This window comes from Antechinus flavipes, chromosome 2 (assembly GCF_016432865.1).
Source record: "Antechinus flavipes isolate AdamAnt ecotype Samford, QLD, Australia chromosome 2, AdamAnt_v2, whole genome shotgun sequence".
Taxonomy (NCBI): domain Eukaryota; kingdom Metazoa; phylum Chordata; class Mammalia; order Dasyuromorphia; family Dasyuridae; genus Antechinus; species Antechinus flavipes.
In genome coordinates, this window is record NC_067399.1 from 364,363,183 (window position 1) to 364,383,900 (window position 20,718).

General features: G+C 33.0%; 1 protein-coding gene across 1 annotated transcript in view; it reads left to right on the forward strand.

Moving 5' to 3' along the window:
- Positions 1-20,718, forward strand: part of FSTL4 (follistatin like 4) — a 529,546-nt gene that overhangs the window by 184,967 nt on the left and 323,861 nt on the right. Inside the window, exon 3 of the mRNA XM_051973685.1 lies at positions 14,786-14,976. Within this exon, the coding sequence (XP_051829645.1) occupies positions 14,786-14,976 (191 nt within the window). The remainder of the gene's footprint in view (positions 1-14,785; positions 14,977-20,718) is intronic.

A 20,718-nucleotide genomic window follows, 5' to 3' on the forward strand; every position in this document is an offset into this window, starting at 1 on the left:
ACAAAGAACACCAAGGTAATCAAGATTAGAAGAAAAGCAGAAAGCTAGAAACTATCTTTAAAACAAATGTCTCTGGAAGAGGACTAATTTCTGAAATACATAGAAAAAGAACAGGGTCAAATGTATAAGAATACAAGACCAGTTTCCAGTTTCTAGGTGATCAAAAAATATGACTATTCAGTTTTCAGAGGAAGAAAATATCTATAGTCATAGGAAGAAGTGCTCTACACTTTTGATTAGAGAAATGAAAATTTTAAAAAATAAAGTAGTGGGGGTGAAGGGGAGGAATTAAGTAAAAAATGCACAGCAGAGAACAAAAGGATAACCTATAAAGAAGCAAAGAAAGAATAGACAGTCATGATTATAATGCCTTCTATTACTATATATGCTTTCTTGACATGGAATTTTATTGTTATATATATTGAATTCTCCATTATATTCTTCTGGGCATATGACAATGTCTTTTTTTGTCTTTTTTTTTTTACCATTTTTATTTTTCTATTTCGTTTTTGATTGTTTTGTATTTAGTTTTAAATAAATATTTTTTTAAAAAAATAATTCAATAAAATACTACTGAGAATTTTTTAAAAAGGAAAATGCTATCCACATGCAGAGAAAGAATGGAGTCTTAGTGCTGATCAAAACATACTATTTTCACTTTATTTTTTCACTTTTTTTCTTTTTTGTGTGTTTCTCTTTCACAACTAATATGGAAATATGTTTTACATGAGTGCACATATATAACCTATATGAAATCGTTTACTATTTTAGCATGAGGGCAAAGGAGGGAGTGAGGGAGAAAATTTTGTAACTCAAAATCTCCTAAAAATGAATGCTAAAAATTGTCTTCATATGTAATTGGGGGAAATAAAATATTATTATATAAAAGAAAGTACAACAAAAGACTATTTGTGCAACACAATCACAATTTTGAGAAAATTGTGAAAATTTGGAAATTAAGAACTCAGTCATTTATCTTCAAATCTCCCGCAGGCTCTCCAAAAATGATTTCTGAGTGATGTGATTAATGAGGGAATGTATCATTAAATGAATGAATGAGAAAAATGAATTCAGTCCAAAAAGTATTAATAAGTACACCCTTACATGTGTTGGTTAATGGAATTATATACAATTTCTTAGTGTGCTTTTAGAAGAACCCAGAGAATCAGATTTAGCTATCTGTTTACTCATTTTGCCTTTTAGAAGTCTATGATTTCTTAATGAATAAACAACAGCTAACATATTTCTCTGATGAACTTCTTCCAGGACTACAGAATTTTAGAAGCATGCAAAAAAAAAAAAATGAGACCAGAATTAAAATATTCCCCAAATAGCAGTGAGATAGTCCCACCATAAATGGTTGATGGAATATTCATAATGTCTCCTTTGCTTTTCTTTGTTTGAAAATGGATACTACTCCTTTGATGGACATTTAATTCCAAAGGTTGCTACCTGCTCCCTATCTCTTTTTGCTCAGAAATTAAACGAGGTTGTGCCTGTTCTCTTGCTATTATGATCTCCTTAAATGCAGAGAGAGCTGTTATTGGAATAGTAGCATATTAGAATCTTCAAAGAAGAACAATTATTGAGGTAACTAGATTAATGAGATGTCATAACAACTTAGCTAGATTCACTGCTGACCTTTCTCCTAGAGAATGGGCTTGATAAATGTAGTTCATTACCAAGTTTTGACATGAAAATAGGAATATAACTCCATGTTTCTTGGCAGGCTGATCAATATTTGATCTGCCAAAATATATACAAAGGTTCAGTAAAAGATTCATACATGTCTGATCTGGTCTAGAATAGATCCCTGCTCCTGGGATGATCTTTACCTTGAGGACAACAGAAGACACTTCTTTCTGTGAGCCATTTGTCATAAATATTATTACTTTCCATGTCACAAGAAAACAAAATAATTACTAAAGAGGTACCATAAGAGAAAAGATTTATTTTCACAGACATCCCTGAAAGCAGGGAAAGAAAGGTTTTTTTTTTTTTTTTTCCGTCTCTTTGTTTTTTTGATTTTGTATATCTGCAAGGCAGGCCATCAAAATATTTTAGAATCTTCCCCCAAACAATTAACCCCCTTAGGGATAAACTGTGTAAACTTTCTTAGTAGTCACATCTTTCAGTCTGGTAGAAATTGTTTATCTGGTCTCCCTAGGAGGGAATTGACCTTGTTGAACACTTCTTATAAGGTACTCAAGAGTCTCTCATGCTACAAAGCCTCTAATATACCATGAGATTTTCTTTTTTTTTCCTTTCTTTTTTAAATAAGAAAACAAAACAAAATATTGTCATGTGCTTATATAACAATAAATTTCCATTTCATGAAAGCATGATATAACAGAAGAGATTATATTCATGAGTATCTGTCTTTGCTTCCTTGTAGTTTTTTTTTATTCTCTGCTGTACACTTTTTACTTTATTCACTTTTTCTCCTTTGATTCCCCCCTACATCTCCCAAGCAAGCTACAGTTAAGCATAGATGTATATATATATATATATATATACATACATATATATATGTATATACACACATATATACACATATGTGTGTGTACATACACATACATATATATTCATACTCACCCACACATAAACATATATCTATAAATACACATATATATGATATGGACTGACTGACTCTCTTCCTTTGTCAAGAAGAAACCCAACCAGCTATCAGATATAATTATCAGATATAATCAATTCCCAGACTATCTTGCCATTATCTATGCCCCAACCTCTAGGTATTTTTAAATAAGATTTTTTGAAATATTAATTAGAATATAAAGAATATAAAGGTCTGAGACCTAGTCTGCTATGAGTCCATCTGAATCCTTTTTCATTCCTCTCTCTGAGTTCCTGGTTTCCTTAAGACACCTCCCCGCTGTTTTTCTCCTATGAAAGGTATGTTTATGATGAAGGTCTTTGCTAAGTTCTTTTCAGCTCACTATAAGATTCTCTCTCTCTCTCTCTCTCTCTTTCTCTCTCTCTCTCTCTTGCTCTCGCTCTCGCTCTTGCTCTCGTTCTCTCTTCTCTCTGTCTCATTGTGCCTTTCTTCTCACTCTAGCTAACTCTGGTTAGTCTGTTAAACTACTCTATGGATTTAAACTGCCCATCAATGCTTACTCCCACCTTCTGGATTATTTCTTATTTTCTAGTTAATGTTCTTGCTAGCTATATGATCTCCTAATTCTATTTCATATTTGCCATTCCTAGTGCCTATTTTACCTCTTATTTTGTCTGGAACCTCTTCTAAATAAACCTAGTTTTTCGCAAAGAGAATGGCTATTGTGAATTTGTCACATGTTTATTTCCAACAAGGAATTGCTATCTTAATTTCATCACATGCATACCACACACACACACACACACACACACACACGCGCGCGCGCGCGTGCGCGCATGCAAATGTGCATTTACCCATATGTAAACATGCATCTGAGACAGTATTAATATAGCTGACATACTGTGCAGATTTCTCTCTTAAATGTACACTTAATTTTGACTTTTTCTAAGCTCAATGCCCCTACTAATAAATTCTACTCCTGATCTTTGTAATATTTCCATATATCTCTTACCCATCTCTACAGGCTCTTCTACTGTAATTCTACTCTTTGATTTGCCTTACTATTACTTAATCTCCTTCCACCCTATGAGGAGATTTTTCTAACTTTTTCTTCATCTAACCTGAGAAACATTGTAATCTTTGTTATACTTAAACTAATTACCTCTTTCTAGTCATTAATTTTCTAGGAATTCTTATAGAAACTGGAGCTGTGATTTCATTAGTAAAGGGAACTCCTAAGATAATGCACTCCTCCCTCTGCTACGGGCAAGGTCTCTGCACCTCTTACAAAACTTAAATAATTTAAATTTTTCCTATACCACTAAGTTATTAGGTGAGTTGCCCAATGCCCCATGACCACTATTTGTCAGAGATAGGTCTTTAATCCAGGAGTTCTGGATTTTAGAATACTTCTTTATACTCTGGGCTATGCTATCACACAAATTAACAATGTTATACAAAATGATTTAGTTTTATAAACTAAAATAAAACAAAAGACTCAAAAACTAAATGAGAATGTGCCTGAGTGCTTCCTGTTATAATCTCCTTAAATGCTATTAAATTTTTGACTCTACAATTCCTTCTAGCTCAAAGAGTGATGGGTACTGAAGAATACTATATACACAATTAGAGGACTGTATAATAGAAACTTTTTTTAAAATAACTTTTTATTGACCGAACCCATGCCAGGGTAATTTTTTACAGCATTATTCCTTGCACTCACTTCTGTTCCAATTCTTTCCCTCCCTCCACCCCCTCCTCCAGATGGCAAGCAGTCCTTTACATGTTGAATAGGTTACAGTATATCCTAGATTCAATATATGTGTGTAGAACCGAACAGTTTTCTTGTTGCACAGGGAAAATTGGATTCAGCAGGTATAAATAACCCCCGGGAAGAAAAACAAAAATGCAAGCAGTTTATATTCATTTCCCAGTGTTCTTTCTTTGGGTGTAGCTGCTTCTGTCCATCCTTGAGCAATTGAAACTGAATTAGCTCTTTTTAACAAAGAGATCCACTTCCATCAGATGTATAATAGAAACTTGACAGACCTTCTGAACTCAGAAACTGATAGATTGTGAATTCAGAGAGACCTGAATGAAGTAGAAGGGATAAGTGAAAATAAGTGCCATCAATGGTACCCATCCCTCTTTGAGCCTAGTGGGAATTATGGAGTCAAAAATAATTTTTATTGGGCAAAGGGAGGCAATCTGGAAGAATGGAGCATTCCAGATAGAGGGAACAGTGTGAATAAATATGTATAGCAGGATGTTTGGGAGAAAAGAGATAATAACTTAATGTACTTATAAAACTGTTCCATAAAAAAATCTTAACCTCATTGTAAGGCGGCTATGTGGTACAATTGGTATAACTCTTGGGCTTCTACTCAAGACAAATAAGTTCAAACATGCTATCCAACACATAGCTGTGTTAACCTTTGTTCATTACTTAACATCTAGTTTTCTTTACTTTCATTACTCTCAGAATGGAAAAATAATAGTATTTCGTTTTCAGGATTATTGGGAGAATCAAATAAAGAATTTTGCAAGTTGCTTAGTACAGTTTCTTGTGCATAATTGATACTTAATATATTCTTATCCTTTTTCTTTTCTTATTTCTGAGTCACTATTCAAAATCTATTCATTTAGACTCCACTAATGCAAATTTAGTGGTTTCTCAGCAAACAACATAATAAATTGTATAAGGATTATTTCAGTTTCATAAAGCAATAGAATTTTCAAGCACTGTCACATGTTTATGAAACACATTTTCACACACACATACATATACTCACTGTTGTTAGTTCTACTGTAAAGAAATTATAATTGATCAGATGTTTGATGCTTTCATCATAACCACATAATATTGCAATAATTATTTTCTCCTTATAACTTCAAAGAAATATAATAATCCTTCAGTTGTACATATTTTTTCTACTCTTCTCCTTTCTCTAGTGTTTGTCAGACAAAAGTCAGTATTATACTCACAGTAGCTGAGAAAATTCATTAAGGAATTTCCCTTTGTGCAGAAGTTTGGTCTTTTATTACGAATAAAATATTATGTTTATCTTTAGATAATCATTTATCTTTTAAAGTTTGAAGAAAAAACAGGATATAAGAAACATTTAGACATAATAAACTAGCCTCATGTATTAGAAGGTCTATTATTGGACATAGAAAGGAAAAGTGAATAAAGAGCAGAATTTTTTCCTTCATTCATTGAAGCAGTTGGCACAAGATTGGTATTTCAGAAATAGTTGTGGATTGTTTGTTGAATGTTCCTATGTTATCATCCCATGCCCTTTCCCCCTATCATATACTATAGGTTTGAGTCAGTTGGTAGACAAAAGAGGAAGAGAGCTTGTGTTATATTGAGTTGCTGTATGGTAATAATGATGATGATGATGATGATGATGATGATGATATTTATTCATATTGTACTTTTAAGTTGGCAAGTACTTTGAAAATATCCAATTTGATACTCATAACAGCATTATTAGGTAAGTGCTAAATTATCCACATTTTATCAAAGAGGAAATTGAGACCTATTGAATTAAACAACTTGTCTAAGATCTTTCAGCTAGTACATGTCAGAAGTGGGATTTGATCTCAAGTTGTCATGATTCCAGAGCCAGTAATTCTGTTACCAACTGCTTTCAAACAAAAGTTAAAATAAGTTGCCCCGGTGGGAATTGTAACACAACTTGGTTTTATCATTTGTCTGAATGTATCTAATATAAATTCAAACGTGATTGAAGTAAGAAAATTTTTGAAAATCTATTACCTCAGCATTTTTTCTTTCTAATTTTTCAAACAAAATTCAATAATTATTACTTCCTCTCAATTAAATTATTTTTAACAAAACTCTCAACATAAATATATTCTGTTGCTCATTAAAAGTTTCCCTTATTAACAACCTTCAAAAATATCTTCCTTATTCTTTTTTAAAAATCTATAATCCCTCAAGCACTTTTCTACTTCTCTACAACCAACAATCAGTGGTGAATCCTCAGTAAATGATCTCAAAATTATTTTAGGCATTTAAGAGAAGATCAGAATAAAATTTTGCTTAGATCAGAAGATTAATAGAAAGATCAGTTAAGCTATCTTTTCATCCTTTCGTATGAAAAAGCCTATTGATTAAAAAGTTCTGTGTCTTCCATAATTATAAGTTTTTTTTTTTCTATTTAGAGCTATCCAGTCCAAATTTCCCATTTCAACACTCACATATCATTCATTGAGCTTTAACAAGTTTGATTCACTTCATCTTTTCCTAATTTGGAATAGAATAACTACAAATATAAAGTATATGTGAGTTATGAAGTCCTTCAGTTGAGAACTTTCTCAGAGTTGATGATTAAAATCAGTTGTTTACTGGAAAAATGCTTTGCCTTCTCTGAAATTACCTGTTATACCTTCACAACACAATTCAGTTATACTTGAAACTTTACAATTACTGAATAATAAGCATATTGTAGGTTATTTTTTATCAGGAATTATGCAAAATATCTACCTAGTCACAATTTATTGCTTTCTACAATGCTTGATCTTTTGTTTTTCCCAGTGTTGCATATGTAAAGTACAGTTACATGGGTTTCATTCATCACAATAAATAACTTCTCTGCCTTATTTTCTTTAACTCTGAAGTTTATTCATTTGATTACAAAAAAGCTTAAAGGTTCTTCTTTTCACATATATGATTGTGTACTGTTCATCTGAAACATGCTTTTGTTGATTTTGTAGTAATGCCATGCTTAGTGATCTTTTAGATATCAAAAGCGTATTGAATGTCTATATCATACTTTTAAATGTCATATGTTTTCTCCTACCATAATGTGTACTTAGTTGCAAGTATTAGAAAAGTGAAAAATATTATAAGGATGTAATATCCAAATAACTTTTTACACTGGCAATTTGCTCAAACACCCCCACAAAAAAATAATTCACTCATTTTGCCTTCTTTTCCCTCTTTAATCATTTGGGTACCATGTTGCACACAGTAGAGAAAGACACATCAAGAGAGAAATTATTAGTTCTCAGGAATCCTGTCTTGTCATTACTGTGATAAAAATTGAACATAATAATATTCTATTTATATAACTTTTTCATGTTTACCATTATAAAATGGTACTTATAAAAGTACTGTAATGAACATGCTAGCACCCAGGACACCCCAGAATCAGCTGGAGTCAGGATAAGCAAAAGTCCTCAATCTTTATTCTCAGTCCCCAGACGCAGGATTAAACAGGATGGAAGCAGATTCTCTTGCCACCGCCTTCTCCCTCATCTACGGCTGCTGAGAGTGTGTCCCTGGATAGTTTTACTCCACCCCCTAGTCCCTCCTACACTCCTCTATACACCAATCATTGAGCCAGTACGGATAGTGGAAAGGACCATTTTCCAAGTATATGTGCACAGAGTATTGTTCAATCAGAAGTTAGCCTCAGGCGCTCAGCAGTCCTGACCTCAGTGCATCCCAATAGTTTCAGCCCTCTACAAAGTACCATAGCATTCCTTTTATTTCCCAGTCCCACCCCTGCAGTTTATTCTTCTTCCTAACTCTTTCCATCTTTTTCATAAGATCATTAAAACAAAACAGAACCTTTCCCAGACCTCATCTAAGTAGACTTCTTCTATGACAACTAGAGCTATTAGAGTTTTTTTCTTATTTGAATGGAACCAGTTTATCTTAATTTAGTTCCTTATCATTTTTATTCATGTTCACCTTTGTTTCTCTTCACTCTTTTGCCTGAATTTAATGTTTTGGTAAATGTCATTTTATTACCTCTACTACTATACTCTATATTATATATATATGTCTATATATATATATATGTGTGTGTGTGTGTATATATATATATATATATAGATATATATATATATATATATAAAACACAGAATTTTTACCTCCTCTTTGCTTTAGAATTATTCTCTCTTTATATAGATTTATATAGATAGATAGATAGATATAGATTTGTCTAGATAGTTGGAAATTACATACACTTGTCCTCAATCCTTAATCCCTTGGACACGTATAAATCCTTTGACATTATTGAACATTCTTTCTTCCTTTATGCTTTCTTTTCTCAATTTCTTATGGATAGTATTCTCTCCTGTCTCTTTATTCCTTTTTTGGCTCCTTTTATTGAGTCTACTTCTTTAAACCTCATCTAGATTATGCCCTGTGATCACTGATTTCCTGCAGTGTTCTCTCTTGAACACTCTTCTCTTCTCTCTATATACTACTTTCCATAGTGACTTCATTATTAACCATGATTTTATTTTCCACCTATGCTGGTTTTTCAAATAGACCTCTCCTACTGCAAACTCTGCATTCACCTCTGATCTTGTATTTCCAATTGCCTTTGTGACATCTCAAAGTAGATTTGAAATAGATATCTTAAGCTCAATGTCACCAAAGCCAAGTTCATCTTTAGTAATTGTACTCCAACTCCTTTACTATATCTCACCTTTATATTTCCTCTCCCCTTATAATAAATCTATTAAAAAGTCCTCTTTATTTTATTTTTTCAACATATCTCAAATATGCCTGCTTTTCTTCTATGACACAGACATCAGTTTGGCATGATGTCTTGCCTATACTATTGTAATACCCTACTCTTGAGTGTCTTTCAGATCTCTTCCTATTACAATTGTTCCTAAATTTAGGGACTAAAATGATTTTCCAAAACATAGTTTTATGTTAGCCCTAAACACACACACACACACACACACACACACACACACACACACACACGCACACATTCAATAAAGTCCTCTAAACTAGATTATATTTTGCAATATTTACTATTAAGTTATATTGTGGATATAAGGAATTTTATCATAAATATTATTATTAAGATTTTGCCACTATTGCAGAAATTTTAGCACATGGAAGCAAATTTGCCCAATGGGATAAAGCATTAGGCTTGGAGTGAGGAAGGGTTGAGCTCAAACCTAGCCTCAGACACTGACCTTTGGCCAGTACCTTAACCTTGTTTGTCTTAGTTTCCACATCTATAAAATCTACAGGAGAAGAAAATACTAAACCATAACATTATCTTTGCCAAGATAGCTAACGATGGGATCGGGAGGAATTAGACATGACTGAAAATGACTAAATAGCAATAGCAATAGAAAGGTATAAAACCATTTTAGATAATGTAGCTACATACACTGTGTGCTTCAACTATTGTGACTGTTTACCTCTCAACATGACTAAGGATTTTGAACATTTTCCACCCTCACTAGAGAAAAAGCATATCACATTATAAAGTCACAGGATGATTGAAGAAAAGGAGAAAATGATTACATTGTTTTTCATACTTTCATCAGCTTCTTTGCTTTGCTGTCTACTGTCAAATAATAAAGACATGTACTCTAAGATGTTGTTTCTACTAACTTGTAATAAAATTTTGATGATGGAATAATTTTTCTTCAGTATTTATGTTCTTACCTCCTTATTTTTTTTTCTTCCTGGACTTTTTTATTTGGCCATGTGGTGTCCCTGAGGAAAAGCTCTTGTGCCCAGCCTCAAAAAAATCCCCTTCTTAATTCCCTTCAGATGCTTCCATCCCACTGAAGAATTTTTGTCTGAAAACAAATTAGTTTCTCCACCTTTTTTGAGCTAGTTATAAGTGATAATCAATTTTGAATTATCAATTGACATGGTAGTTTAATGCTTATGAAGCCCTTTCAAATTATCCTTCACTAGGTACAATGTAGGACTGCTCTTTCCCACAAGGCACTTATTCTAATGGGATAAGAAAACCCCTGAAAAAGTAAAATGAGGCCAGAAAGGTATACATGTAGAGTTGTGTCAAATCCCAAGAGAAGAAGAGAAGAGAAGTCATCTGCAGAGGAACTTTGAATAGAATGAAATCATGATTGACCTGAACATTTTCTTTAAAATATGAATTCTAGGAAGAGCAAATGAATCATAAAAAAGGGTGAGAAAGGTGAAGGTGATTTTCAGGTTTTCCGAAGCCCAGGATTAAAATGAATTTCCAGTTTTAGGAGCTTCTCTATCATAGGAGAGAAGAACATTGGAATGAAAAGAGGATCAATAATGTATCCTTTCTGATAGTTGTAGGTTTATTTCTAGTCATTATTCAAATAGCCCTACTTGGTACAGTTCAGATTCTCAAATCCCTGCAGAACTACTTTAAACCTTACTACTCACACCACCATGGCATAAAATTCTCACATGCCAAACTATGTGACCTAGAATCCAGCTTTCAAATCACAAGATAGATATTTGGCCAATGCCAATGTACAACTTTTAGGACTCCCCATGTTTTTTGACAGATAAGGTCACTAAATGTGCAATGAAGAACTTGGATCTTGAATCAAGTTTCCTAAATTAAATAGAAGAGACACTGACAATTAGATCTGTTGTTGGCGATGAGACTTCTATGACTCCAAGTAGTCTAAAGATGCAGGACTAAGCAGAGTTTATAATTCACATGCCCAATTAGCTCCCAAATTCTTAGCATGTGCATTTTGCCAGCTGTTTGGTATCTATATGCAAATGCTACTTCCTAGGCAGTCCTGCTGGGCTCCTCTGGTGCTGTGACAAAACAAGTCCTGTGTGGGAGTGAACAATTACAACTGAATTTTGCCTTTTAATACTCTAAGCAAGAAAGAATTAGCAGCTGGAACTCCAACTTTTCTTAAAATCCTAAGGTTTGATGATAAGACACTTGCTATAAGAATTAATGCTGGAAGAGAGTAGCCAGCCAGTATATGCAAAAATCACATATACTGTATTGGTCTCCATCATATCTGAACCCATTTGTGTTAATGGCATTGTCATAGCCCATTCCTATGGAAAGGCAGAAATGTTTCACATAGCATCCAGGGTACTTATTGAAATTTCATTTTGGATCATTCTCTTAGTGGTATTTGTTGCAAACTAATTCTAATGACAATTCTAAATTTCCAGTTCAATTAATCATCCCCCAGTTTATCTGTCCCTTAAGGATCAGATAGATAATATACGTAGGACACAGCAATAATTAGAAATTTGGGGCCCTAATATTTTTATAATAAACTGAAGCTGGGATGAAACCACACAATTCTCTCTGCTCAGCAGAGATAAGAGATTAGAGTGGCTTCAAGGACACCAAACAAAAAGTCAGTGCTTCCAATAAAAAGTGTGAAAGAGATTAGATCAAGGTGCACAATACCTTCCAAGTAGATCTCCCATTACTACTATTAAATAGCTTATTCCTTTAAAAAACTATTCTTGATAAGTAGGTGCTAAATTCTTGTTTTTAATGATCATTGTTTGGATCCTCTTTTTTTCTCTCTGTTACTTAACTTTGTGATTTCTTGAGTTCTCATGAATTTGGTTACTATCTGTATTGTGCTGACTCTCAAATGTATCTTTCATGTCCCAATTTTTCTGCTGATCTTTAATTTGGCATCTTTAACTCCTCCCACATTTTGATCTGGATGTCAAGTAAACATATTAGACAAATTTTATTTTAGCCAAACCCTCCTCCCATCTTATCTTCCTTGTTATAGTAGTGGACATCACCTTCCTTATTATCTCTACAGCTCTGAACGGGGGGTTTTCCTGAATTATTTATTATCTCTCAGTATCCATATCCAAATTACTCCCAAAACCTGCGGATTTCACTTTTTCAGCATCTCTTGAATACTTAACCTTCTGTCCTCTGATTCTGCTATCTTTTGATAGCAATTAGGTCTTTTTAGACCCTCATAGTACCCTTAAATTATTGAAATAGCCTGTTGTGGTAGAGAGGGGATTACTTGCCTCATCTTTCCCTGCCAATCCATTATCCATTTGGCCATTAAATCAATTTTCCTAAACTGCAATTTCAATTATGTCACCACCACCCCCACCTCAATAAATTCTACCAACTTTTTACTGCCTGGAGGATAAAATATAAACTGTTCTATTTGGATTCAAAGCCCTTTAAAACCTAGTCTACTTCTGCATTTTCAGTCATCTTATACCTTACTATCAGGCATGTATACTTTGATCTAGTGACACTGTCTCCTGCCTATTTTTTACATCAAGATATTCCATCTGTCAGCTCATAACATTTTCTGTTGCTGTTTCTCCATGCCTGGAAAGCTTTTCCTTCTCTTCTCTGACTCCTAACCTTCCATAGGAAACCTTCCATAAATCTATTTAATGTTATTGTCTCCCATTTACTTTTTATATTCTGTTCATCTAATTATAGTTATATTTGTTTACATCTTCTCTCCCCTATTAGATTGTAAGTCCCTTGAAGGCAAGAAACAATTTTTGTTTCTTTCTTTTTTTTTTTAACACAGAACCATAGTGTAGTGTCTGGAACATAATCTTCACTTTATAAATGATTACTGATTGACTGCTGGTGTGTGCCCATTAATGTCAGTATCTCATTCAAATCTTAATTTTCTTCTCCTGCTATGCATCTCAGTGGGACATATGAAATTCAAGATTAACATCTGCCATCACCTCTAGGAGACATGGTAGAGATTTTCAAAAATTATATGTCTTACCTCACTATGTATGGAATATACAATTTTTTTATGTAGAGGATCAAAGTTGTACTGACCAACATAAACATTTGAACATACAGAAGAAAAACAAATGATCACCTAACTGTGACAGTCACAGGTTTTCCAAGATTTCAGAAAGGCTTAGTTCTATCAAATGAGGCAAATAATTTTATTTATTTAATACATTACTTCTTCTGGTCACCTTTTTCTCTAGAAATTGTAATAACACTGTATCCTGCAGGAATACATAGAGTGGTTAAGGTGTTTGCTGATTAGGCAAAATGCTATTTCACTTGCATTCAGATTCATCTTTCATGAATTCTATTATAACAAAATCTTTATTACTGCTAAATAGCAACAAAATATAAATTGACAAACTTTTGAGGTTCAATTTAGAGCCAAAAGTCTTATTCAAAAACTTGTCCTATCTGCAAAGCTTTGAAGAATGACTTTTATGAAAGCCAGGAAGTAATAGTATTTGATGTGAAGACAACACAAAAATCCTCTCTGTCACTTCTGTAATAAAGCAAATGGGCATGTGTCCAGCTTGAAGTTTAGACAGCTTTGACTGTTATAAACTCCTCTAGATGCTTATAAATAACTGAACTTAGCACCTATTTCTAAGGAATAGAAGGAAAATACCATTTATCAGTCTTCTTCACTTCCTCTTATTTCTCTAGTATTGCACTGTCGTTGATCTCATCTCCAATCCAATCCCACTATATTTTCTCTCTCTCACCTCTGTTCACAGCCTTGTCAATAGAAGTTTAACAGTGTTCTAGGGTCTTCATTCATGGGAATCCAATTCTCAAATAACGTTCCTTACCTGAGCTGAATTTTGGGAAGCTATAAAATGATTTCACGATTTATAATTGGTGCTTTTATAAAAAGTTTTCTACTTCTCTCTTTCAAAAATCAGTATAAATTTTCACTAGATCAAATGTCATTCCATGAAATAGGCAATAATCGTCTTATGTGGATTGATTCATTAGTCAAATGGCATTTACCTTACCAACTTCCAAAATCCTTGGCTTCATAATTCATGATTTAAAAAAAAAGTGAACAAAGTAATCAAGTCCATGGCTTGGCATTGACATTATAACTCTTTCAGAAATTCACCTACATAGTAGACAATCTTGGGCTCATCACTCACTTTTAGTGTGGCTCCATAACTCTATTAGTGTGCCAAGAATAGTTTATCTTCCTGTACCTGATTCAGGTTTCCTCTGGAATGCATCATTATTGAGAAAAAAATACTGTGTCATTGACTGTTTCATGCTCCATTTGCCAAATTGCTTCATGATTCTAACAATATTCACTGGGCAAGTCACTGATAGAAAGAGTCAATGATTGATACAGAGTGTCATTTCTCATTTTTCTAAAGCAGAGATTGTCCAGAGATTTCTGTCTATATCCTGATTATAATTAGGTATATCCTTTCCTATTTTTAAATAATCTTGGATCAAATGCAAACCTGGTTTATTTAAAGGAAGGCCAACTTTATATTGTTGATTAAAAAAAAAACTTGCTCTCCAGTCTGGAAATATGTTTTCATATTTCTAAACCTCTAGATGAAAATAAACAGGTCTCATATTTTTATGAAAGGTCATTATAATGTTTCCTCAAGTCTTTCATCAGCTGAAACTGAGTTCTTTTAAATCACTTCAGGTACACTAATCGAGTATTCTCTTTCAGGTGACACATGCACCATGGCTGACTACAGTCGTCTAAAGCACATTCTGTTAGACCTACAAGCTCACCGTCACACACAGAGCAGAGATCCTGGTTCAGACTCATCATCCCAGAAACAATTCCTTGTGGAATCTCTCTTCAAGTACTTAGATTACAATAGCAATGGATACCTCAGCAGCTCTGAACTGACTCAGGTCAGTATATTCTTTACTCACTGTGTAAATTAAGTGAAACACAATTGAAATCCTCTATGAATGGTAAATGTTGACTAACTGTCTTGTTAATGTAAAGCAGATATAGAAATCCATCTTGGAAGTGGTATTCCTTCTATTTTTTTCTCCCAGATGTTGACAATCTTTCATTTAGATCAGTTCAAAATATTATCAAAAACAAAATCATGGTTGTTGCTTCATTCTACCCATCACTCACAATTGTTATTTTCAAACGTGCTCTAAAGTCTTCCCTGCTAACTAGCAAAATATACACTTTAGAATGGTTCTCAAGTGCTTTAATTAGGAAAGGATCTCCTTTTTTTCTCTCAAGTTCTTTCCTCCTAATGGAAATAATGCTAGAATAAATAACAGGTTGGCTTCTTCTCCTCCAGTTTGTGCTTATTGACAGATACTTTGTCAGAGAAGTCAAATATGATAAACTGCAGACTCTTACCTTTAATTACCAATTCCTGACCTTTTGAATTCATCATGGTAATAGTACTAGAGACAGCAAAGCAAAAAAACAGAAGAATGACCTTCCTTAGTGCAGAGATTAAGTTGTTTCTGAATTTGTTTTGGTAGTATAGTATAATGGAAATATCACCAGATGCAGACTGCAGAGCTCTGTCTCTGTTACAATTTTAACATGGTATTCTCTTTTTAAACTTTAATTTCCCTCTTGATATTTTCACAGGACCATAGACCTAGAAGTAGGTCAACTTAGAGTTCATTAATCCAAAATTTTCATTTTTATAGAAGAGGAAAGTAAGTCACAAAGAAATCAAAATCAGCATAAAATAGTAATAATTAATATTTCTGTAGGATTTGTTATATTCCAGGTAATGACTTAAGTGCTTTAGAAATATATTTGGTCCTCAATATAAACCTGGGTGTAGGTGTTATTTGTTGTTGTTGTTGTTCAATCATTCAGTCATATCTAATTCCTTGTGACCCCATGGATAATATTACACCAGGTCCTTCTATCCTCCATTATTTCTTGAAGTTTGTCTAATCATACGTCCATTTCTTCCATGACATCTATCCATTTCATTTTCTGTCATTTCCTTTTTTTCCTTCATTATTTTCTAACATCAGGCTCTTTTCCAATGAGTCTCATACATTGTGGTCAAAAAATTTTAGCTTCAGCTTAATATTTGACCTTCCAATTAATAATCTGAATTAATTTCTTTCTGAAGGAATTGATTGCTTTGAACTCCTTGTTCTCCAGGAAACTTCCAAAAATCTTCTCCAGAATCACTATTTCAAAGCATTGATTCTGAGCTGATCAATTTTCTTTCTAGTCCAACTACTACTGGAAATACCATATTTTTGGCTTTAGGCACCGTTGGTGATGTGTCTGCTTTTTAGAATATTGCTCAGAGTTGCCATAAAGTTCTTTCCAATAATAGGTGCTATTATTATCCCCAATTTACAGTTCAGAGATATGAAGCAAACATTGATTTTTTTCTCACTAAGGAACGGAATGATTGAAAAACCCAGGCCTATTGGTTTGGTGAGGGATAACTTGAGGATGGGCCCACGAATTATTAAGCACTGACCCAGTTAAGTGGCTCAAGGTACCTACAGTCAAGAAGTTCTGAGTTCAAACTAGGCTTCAGACACTTACTAGCTGTGGAACCCCATCCAATCACTTAATCTATTTGCCTCAGCTCCTTTATCTGTAAAAATAATAGCACCTATATTCCAGAGTGATTATGAGGATCAAATGAGTTATTAATTATAATGTGCTTAGCACATAGTAAGAGATATATAAATATTGGCTATTATCATTAGTCTACTGATAATATTGTAATATTGTAATTGTAGAAGCAAGAAAAAAATACCCTCCTGATGCCATATTTGAATTAAGATCTTCCTGCCTCCCAACCAAGTGTTCTATCTACTACCTTTGTCCTGAGACCAAATACCTGATAAATTTCTTAGGTAGGATTTGATTTCAAGTTACCCTGACTCCTAAATCCATTGCTTACGCCAATAGATCATACTTACTGTGATTATAGTAGGGTGCTATTCTGTGTTTGTGTGGGGAGGGGAGCATGTAGAACCTTTGAGATAATTTAGACAACTCCAGACAACTTATCCAAATTGAAACATGTATTAAGCGACAGAGCTGGGGTTCACATTCTTGGCTTTTAATTGTAATCGCAAAGCTTTTTTAATTAAGCTCAGTTAAATTTTCTGTTGGTCCCTTCACTTTTTGCCATTGTACATTCTCAATCTTCATTCTGATTTCTGTATACTTATTTCCGGGTCAAAGTTCAACAAAAGATATTTATAAAACAGAATCATATTAAAAACTGCCCTGGTATATTCTTGGACCTTCCCTTCACTGACATTTCTGAATCTATGTGCAAAGGACAGGATAGAATCTTTATATGGTAGCTCACAATTGCATCCCACTTTGTAGTTTTTATAATCATGTTCATTATTAATCTGATACTCACTGAGAGAGTAAATGAGTCAGAGTAACATTCCCTATCCCCATTTTACAAATCAGGAATCAAAGCACCAGAGAACCAAAGAGGAAAAGTGGCTTACCCTTGTGAATGGCTGTGATGACTGCGTTAGCACCCTGGATACCTTAGAATCAGTCGGAGTCAGGATAAGCAAAAGTCCTTAGTCTTTATTCTTGGTCTTTAGTGGTAGGACTGAATTGGATGGATGCATAATCTCCACAACTTCTCCTCTTTGTCTCCCACTCAGAAGTGACCTTGGTTAGTCTTACTCCACTCCCTAGTCCCTTCTACAATTCTCTGTATACACCAATTATCTAGCCAGGACAGGATAGTGGGAAGGGCCATTTTCCAAGCATATGCTTATAGAGTATTGTCCAATCGGTAATTAGCCTTAAGTGCTAGAACCAACCTCGGTGCATTGATTGAAGAGTTTCAGCCCTTTACAAATGGCTTTAGAAATTAATTGAGTAGCAAGTGTATTTTTTTTTTTGGTAGGGAATATGAGTGAATTCAGCTAAAAGTTGAATCTCAATTTGTCCAAATATTAAAGATCATTAAAAAAAAAGAATTATTCCTCTAGTTTCTAGAGTAGCTACTTCTACTTTCATTGAGTAGCTCAACCTATGGAATTAAAGAAATTCCTCCTTATAGAAAGAAGAGTCCATTTACAAGCATGGCCATTGGAATGTCATTTCCTCTTTAAAATTTAACATGTTGAAAGTTACCTTTATAAATCTCTGTAATACAATGCAGCTAAATCATTCTATACCAGTTGGGTTTTATTTTAATAATAAATCAAACAACACAGTAAAAATGTGTCAGTCTTATGGATAATAAGTCAATTTTCAATAAAAAAATATATTTTTCTCTATCCTAAATTGATCTTGGAACTTATGGTTGATTTCACTTTCATAGAATCCTTTTTACTTAACACATAAAGATTTGTGGTTTATTTACTTATTTAGTTTTGTTATTTTAAATATTATGTAATGTAAAGAATAATATATTTTAAAATGTTTTACCAGTTCTAACAATAATTATTGTTTTAACTTGTCAGAATTTTTCCTAATAAGCATTTTTCTTATGTTTTCTATCCAGTTTCAGGGCTCACAGTCCATAATTTAGACTAGTTTTCTAGAAATTTCTTGAAAGTAGTTCAGTCATCTTTTTTTTTTTTCATTTGATGAAAGTCTGAAAGGAGTAATGTTTTTTCTTTATGCTTATCAGCCGTTTATATGTCCTTAGAGTCAGAGCAACAAAGCATAAGTCCAAGGTTCATCTACTGCTTAGTGCTAGAAATCAACATAAATACAACAAGATTAGAGGAAGATATCAGGATGCAGGCTTTTTATCTGACTTGCCAGTAAGGAACCTGTATGAGCAATACTCCAATTCCTCTTGCTGATCTGAGTTCCCATTTCCAGGTTACTTTAAGACTAAGGTTACTTATATTGACAAATGTGATTATCTATCTCATTGTCGCCTATTTCAAAGTCATTATAAGGTCAATTTTGATATCATCAGAAACTGACAGTTATCAAATCTAGCATAAATCATTGAATTTATCTTCTTTGGTTCTTCCCAACAGTCTAGTTTATCAAATTGATGTCATTTAACTGCTCCTGATCACTGTCAAGTGGTGGGTAGCTCAGAACAATATAAGGATTCATTTATTCATTCCTCAAGATGTAATTTTAACTTTTCTGACCATACTATACTCACACAATATCATTTATCTCATGTCTAGGACATCTAGGTGTTATACTATATGGATCATAGGATTTAGATTCAGAAAAATTTGAATTCAAATCTTGCTTCAGGAACTTATGAGCTTTGGTATTTCTATGTTTATTTTCCTTTACCTGCTATTGAAAATAATAATAGTATCCCATTCGTAGCTTTGTGAGAAAGTTCAAATAAAACATTATATAAAATGCTTTGAAAAATTAAATTCCTAATGTGACTTCTCTTTATTATACTGTGTATAATTTTATTTACTTTTATTATATCTCTCCATTGTTACTTCCAATGTTATCTTAACAATGTAACATTACTTCCAATGTTATCTTAAAATACTTTGCTATGATCCAATTATAATATGTCTGCAATATTAAACGAAGTACTCAAACACATAAGCACTAAAATTTGAGTTATGATACTGCTATTTGATGTATGTGTCTTCTTACAATGCATTTTTCATTTTGGACTTCAGTTTCTTCACTGATAAAATGAATGAAGAAGTAATAGGTGATCTCTAATGTCCTTTTCAGCTCCACCTTCTGTCTATTAGCCATTTGTTCAATGGAGAATCCATCTTCTTCCTGTACACTGTATCCATTTTTTAAAGGAAAGTCATAGACAAAAAATTCAATTGCATGTTGGAATCAGATTAAACCAGTTGTCCGATATGTAAGCATTTATTGATATGAAATAAATAAATTATTTTAGTCAGTTCTTGATTGTTTTTGTGATATCTAGTCCTAAGAAAATCTTGATGAAATTTTTCATTAGGTATATTATGCTTTAAAATGTGTTGAACATATTTATATTAACCTGGAAAACTTGTAAAACATTTATAATCATGCTATTATCAAGAATATCATATAAAGGAGAATGTATCTTCCTAACTAATTATAAATTCTTGATTGACTGAAAATATATTGATTTTTACCTAATTCAATACTTTCTATTACACAGAACTCAATATATAAGAAATAAATTTTATATCTTCCTAAATTCTTATGCCAAGCCTGCTCATTTACATCTCTTATCTTTTACTATTCCTTGTAGCTTTGAGCTTTAACCTTTCTTCAAAGTATATGATTAATTTTCTTTTTTTGGTCAATCTTACATCCTTCAGTTTCTAATTATTATATAACTATATATAATTATTATATATTTGCAGTGAGCCCCCAAATAATATATATTTTGGGAAGGGATAGCTTTAAGGCTTTTTGCCCTTTGGACCGTAAGTCTTTGTGTCTCAGAATTTACAACAAAAATTGAAACAAAAAAACTTCTAACGGAACATTTTTGTTTCTAAAACAAAAGCTAAAAGATGAGTCTTGAGAAAGGCCAAAGATATGTCAGAGCCAGAATCTGAAATCTCATCTACCAGAAAAGCTGGTATGCAAATTTCCCTTTTACAGTAGCAAAATCCCCATTCAACTTCTATCTCTGTGGTATTCAGTTCTTTTTTTTTTTAATTATTTTTTCCATTAAGAATCAACTATTTTTTCTTTCCCAC